General features: G+C 44.4%; 1 protein-coding gene across 1 annotated transcript in view; it reads right to left on the reverse strand.

The window, feature by feature from the left end:
- Positions 1-4,058: 4,058 nt before the first annotated feature.
- Positions 4,059-5,948, reverse strand: part of DZIP1L (DAZ interacting zinc finger protein 1 like) — a 49,207-nt gene continuing 47,317 nt past the window's right edge. Inside the window, exons 12-14 of the mRNA XM_012556979.1 lie at positions 5,583-5,790; positions 4,540-4,709; positions 4,059-4,066 (exon numbers count right to left, since the gene is read on the reverse strand). Of these exons, the coding sequence (XP_012412433.1) occupies positions 4,059-4,066; positions 4,540-4,709; positions 5,583-5,790 (386 nt within the window). The remainder of the gene's footprint in view (positions 4,067-4,539; positions 4,710-5,582; positions 5,791-5,948) is intronic.

Below are 5,948 nucleotides of genomic sequence, written 5' to 3' on the forward strand. Positions count from 1 at the left end.
CCAATTAAAAAATGGGCAGAGGATATGAACAGGTACTTCACCAAAGAAAACCTTCGGGCGGCTAACAGACGCATGAAGAAATGCTCACAATCATTAGCCACTAGAGAAATGCAAATCAAAACTACAATGAGATACCATCTTACCCCAACAAAGCTAGCATTAATACAAAAAACACAAAATAATAAACGTTGGAGAGGTTATGGAGAGACTGGAATACTTATACACTGTTGGTGAGAATGTAAAATGGAAATTTTTCCAGTTTGGAAATCAATTTGGCGCTTCCTTAAAAAGCTAGAAATAGAAGTACCATACGATCCAGCAATCCCACTCCTTGGAATATATCCTAGAGAAATAAGAGCCATCACATGAATAGATATATGCACACCCATGTTCGTTGCAGCACTGTTCACAATAGCAAAAAGTTGGAAACAACCTAGGTGCTCATCAATGGACGAATGGATAAACAAATTATGGTATATTCACACAATGGAATACTATGCAATGATGAAGAACAACAACGAATCCATGAAACATCTTTTATAACATGGAGAAATCTGGAAGGCATTATGCTGAGTGAATTTAGTCAGTCACAAAAGGACACATATTGTATAACACCACTATTATAAGAACTCAAGAAAAGGTTTAAACACAGAAGAAAACATTCTTTGATGGTTTTGAGGGTGGGGAGGGAGCAGGGTATTCACTAACTAGATAGTAGACAAGAATTATCTTAGGTGAAGTGAAGGACAGCACACACGACAGGGGAATTCAGCACAACAGGACTAAACCAAAGCTAAGAAGTTTCCTGAGTACAGCCAAACACTTTGAGGGACAGAGTAGCAAGGGCAGGCATCTGGGGACCATAGTTTCAGGGGACATCTATGTCAAGTGGCATAACAAATTTATTAAGAAAATATTCTACATCCCACTTTGGTGAGTGGCGACTGGGGTCTTAAAAGCTAGTGAGCGGCCATCTAAGATGCATCAATTGGTCCCAACCCACCTGGAGTAAAGGAGAATAAAGAACACCACAGACACAAGGAAAATATTAGCCCAAGAGACAGAAAGGGCCACATAAATTAGAGACTTCATCAGCCTGAGACCAGGAGAACTAGATGGTGCCTGGCTACCACCAATGACCGTCCTGACACGAAACACAACAGAGTCCCTGATGGAGCAGGAAAAAAGTGGGGTGCAGAATTCAAACTCTAGTAAAAAGACCAGACTTAATAGTCTGACCAAGACTGGAGGGACCCCAGAAAGCATGGTCCCTGGACTCTCTGTCAACCCAGAACTAAAACCATTCCCGAGGCCAACTCTTCAGACAAAGATTAGACTGGACTATGGTACATAAAATGATACTTGTGAACAGTGTGCTTCTTAGCTCAAGTAGATACATGAGACTAAATGGGCAGCTCCTATCCGGAGGTGAGATGAGAGCTGTGTCATGGATTGAATTATGTCCCTCCAAAAATGCATGTATCAGTTTGGCTGAGCCATGATTCCTGGTATTATGTGATTTTCCTATATGTTGTAAATCCTGCCTCTATGATGTTAATGAGGGAGAATGGGTGGCAGTTGTGTTAGTAAGGCAAGACTCAATCTACAAGATTGGATTGTGCCCTGAGGCAATCTCTTGAGATAGAGAGAAATGAGCAGAGAGACAGGGGGACCTCATACCACCAAGAAAGCAGTACCAGGAGCAAAGCGTGTCCTTTGGACCTGGGGTGACTGCACGGAGAAGCTCCCAGTCTGGGGGTACATCAATGAGAAGGCCAACAGAGAGAGAAAGCCCTCCCCTAGAGCTGATGCCCTGAATTTGGACTTTTAGCCTGTTTTACTATGAAGAAATAAATTTGTCTTTGTTAAAGCCATCCACTTGTGGTATTTCTATTGTAGCAGCACTAGATGACTAAAACAAGTTGGTTGAATGGACACGGGAAATCAGGGGTGAAAAGGAGGAATGTGCTGTCACAGTATAGGGAGAGCAATTAGGTTCACATAACAATGTATGTATAAATTTTTGTATAAGAGACTATCTTGAATTGTAAACTTTCACTTAAAGTACAACAATAAAATAAAAATAAAAAAGTACAATAAAAAATAAATAAAACGACAAGTTTAATGAGTATTTTCATTCCAGTTACCATACATTTAACTTAAATTTCTATAATACCCTTTTTCATCAACAGGTTGAATATCTGTTATCGTTTGAATTGTGTCCCACAAAACGGTATGTTGAAGTGCTATTCCCTGGAACCTCAGAATGTGACCTTATTTGGAAATAGAGTCATTGCAGATGAAATTAGTTAAGATGAGATCATTAGAGAGGGCCCAAATCTCTTTATAACTGGTGCCCTTGTAAGAAGAAAAAACAGAGAGGGAAGGACACCGTGACAACAGAGGCAGGGACTGGAGTTAGGCAGCCACAAACCAAGGAATGTCTAGAGCCACTCAAAGCTGGAAGAGGCAAGGAAGGATCTTCTCCTAGAGCCTTTGGAGAGAGCATGGCTCTGCCAACACCCTGAATACAGACTTCTGGTCTCCTGAACTGTGAGAGAATAAATTTCCATTGTTTTAAGCCATCCAGTTTGTGGTACTTTGTTTCGCAGCTCTAGGAAACTACCAGTGTCGCTTTGCTTAGAAGGGCAAAGAAATTTCCTGTAATATTAAAAGGACCAGTATGGCCCAAAGACTGTTCAGTAGAGACTTTAGGCAGTCTGTGAACTTCTGTGGCTGTCACCCTCCATATCTCAAAGCTAGCTGGGAAATCCACTCCTCACTATTCTTTTGTTACCAAAAGTCACGTTTGTTAGACTATGTATGTTATAGGTAACTCTATTTGTCAAAACGTCGTAGCAAACTGTGTTCCCTTAAAGTTGTAACCTAGGTTTACCCTGGAGGCTGTTTTTAACATGGTGAGTGTTAACTGTGCTGAGCACGACCTCTCGATCTGGTGCTAATCAACCTAAGCAGCATAAAAGACCATGCCCGTATTCTTAAAATTAGGAACATGGCTAAAGGCAGCCTTTTTTGAAAAAAGATTTATTTTACAAGTAAAAATAAAAATGATTCCAACACACTAACTTCAAAAACATAATGTAGAATAATATCAGTGTGCTGTGACACTGGTTCTGTGATCTTGAACAAGTAACTGAGCATCTGGAAGGCATAGCTCCTACACATACAAGGATGTGAGCAGTACAGCCCTACCTCATGGCGGCGGGTGGTGGGGGAGGTGAGGAGTAAATGACGGACACATGTGAAGAGATTTGCTCAGTGCCACGCTTGCTGAGCACCCAGGAATGACAACACAGAAAACCAAAAAATCAAACCAGTTGCCATCAAGTTGATTCCAACTCAAGGCAACCTCATGTATGTCAAAAAAGAACTGTGCTCTGTAGGGTTTTCCATGGCTGATTTTTCATAAGTAGATCACCAGGCCTTTCTTTTGTGGTGCCTGTGGGTGGACTAGAACTGCTGACCTTTTGGTTAGCAGCTTAGTGGGTTAACCATTTGCAAAACTCAGAGACAACATAGAAAGAAACCCTTCTTTCTCTTGCCTTGGGGTTCCATAGACCAGGGAACATCTGGTCTACCTCCCAAGATGGCCACACATAAGAGAGATACGCTATCAGGTTCTCTACCCACCTTCTTACTCTCTCCTACTCAGGAAAAGTAGCCAGCCAGAGGGTAGGACCACAGCATCCCCTGGGCCATGTCTTACCTGGGAGTGGGTTGCTGCCTTAAAAATGCAATGTCAACTTTCTTTTTCTCTTTGGCCTTTGTCCTAAACCTGTGACTGGGCTTGGAGGCTAGCTGTGATCCTCCACACAGCTGCCTGTTTAACCCCACTCAGGATCTGCTTTGCCAACCCAGCCCCAAGCACAAGTATGATCATGGTCTGTGTTTACAGCAAGGTCGGAGCTTCAGGTGCTGGCTGTTCTCCAATCCATCCTTAACAAGAATCCTATGCCTCATGCATTACTAGGCCCCTTCACCATTACTAGAGCCAGGATTTGATCTCATGGGTCTGGCCTAGTGTTTATTCTCTATTGCTAAGAACCTGGAGGAGAAAAGGGTAAGTGGGCTCCCCACAACCTCAAACAATTAAACAATTCAATGATGAAACAAGGGACAAAATAAATCTCACCCAAATTCTATCTTTCTACTGGTATCTCTGCTATCCCAGGAAAATATCTGATGGCCTGTTTAAAAAAAAAAAAAAAACATTGCCATCAAGTTGATTCCAACTCACAGCAACCATATAGGACAGAATAGAACTGCCGCATAGGGTTTCCAAGGCTATAATCTTTATGGAAGCAGACTGCCATATCTTTCTTCCATGGAGCAGCTTGTAGGCTCTAACTGCCAACTTTTCAGCTGTGCCACCAGAGCTCCTTATATCTGATGGCAAGGAGGATCATTCTCTCCAAATCACAATAGAAAGATATGCCAGATCAGAAAGCCCAAAGAAAACTGAAGGGTGTTTGCAGGGCCTAGAGGTCACAGTCCACTCACCCAAGGAAGCCAGCTCACCTGAGCCCTTGCCAGGGGGCTGGGCATTTCCCTCCAAGGTCTCCGTGTCAGACCAGTCCCAGTCATCCTCCAGCTGGGACCCCATTCTGGAAGGAGCTTGTGGCCACTGAAGAGACACGCGCTGCACAGTGTCTCCCTCGGAGTCCTCTTCAGAACTGAATGGGGGCGTACTGAGACATTGCAGAGAGGAGAGAAAATGAGGGTTACACACATCAGAAAGAAAAGTTTAAGTCAAACTTCACCACCTTTCAAGCTGGTTTGGTTTTCCCAGAGCCAGTTCTGCCCCCTCACTTGGGCCCAGACAATAGCCAGGATCCATCTTGAAGCAAAGACAACACACCAGCTTCTCCCTCCAGAACATGAGGCTCAGAGGGGGCATCCCTGCCTGTCTGAGGACCCAGCCCTTCCAGGTGGTGACTGGGGCTTAGGGAAGAAATAGGTAAAGGGAGTGGAGGTGTGGTGGTTAATATTATGTGTCAACTTGGCTAGGCTACGGTATCCAGTAGTTTGGCCGAACACTAGTTGCTGTTCCATAATGTCTCATGTAATGTAATTACATTCCATAATGCAATTTAATGTAATGACCTTACATAATATAATCTAATGTAATCAACTGATCAGTTGAAAAGTGAGTTTCCTTAGGCTGTGTTCTGCCTCTAGACTATAAATACATACTTCCACAGAACTTGCTCTCTCTCTCTTCTCTGCACTCTTTCCCTTGCCTGCCCTACAGAACTTGGGATGCAAGCCTCCAAGAGTCTCGGCCTGCTGCCTGACCTATAGATCTTGGACTTGCTAGCTTCTACAATCACGTGAGTCAATCTCTTGAATTAAATCTCTCTCTGTCTCTGCTTGGCTGAGAGTAAAGGATCCCCAGTCTCTTCTTCGGAGCGTGGGTTGGATCACACCTGAGGCACCTCCTGTTCACATCTGTCTCTGCCCCTTGCCTGTCTACAGAAGCCTGTGGGAAGCCCAGAGCAGGGCTGTCTGGGGCTAGGAGCCTCCACCACAAACCCAGTGAGAGTGCAGAGTCTGGAGCTCACCTCAGCCTGAGCCCCAGGGAAGCGGGGCTGGTGGCAGGCCCGCACACTCTGGGGCATGGAGTAGGGGTGGGCACCTGGATCAGGCCAGGGCCGCAGCTCTGAAGAGTCAGCATGGGCAGCTCTGCTGGTTTGGATGGTGATGCCACATGCAGGGTCCTGGACTTTGGACGGGCCTCTTTTGCGACCAATGAGCTCCACTGACTTTTGACTGGAAACACAGATAGGAACGACTTTCAGAGCATACATATGCTGGGTCCTCAAGCTGGACTGAATGTAGAAAGAGGGTCCAATGTTGGAAATAGAATGAACAAGTCACTCTTACACTGTAACAGCCAAAGCAGATTTAGTAGTTACACTGCCTCCCCC

Source organism: Trichechus manatus, unplaced genomic scaffold, assembly GCF_000243295.1.
Source record: "Trichechus manatus latirostris isolate Lorelei unplaced genomic scaffold, TriManLat1.0 scaffold00084, whole genome shotgun sequence".
NCBI lineage: Eukaryota > Metazoa > Chordata > Mammalia > Sirenia > Trichechidae > Trichechus > Trichechus manatus.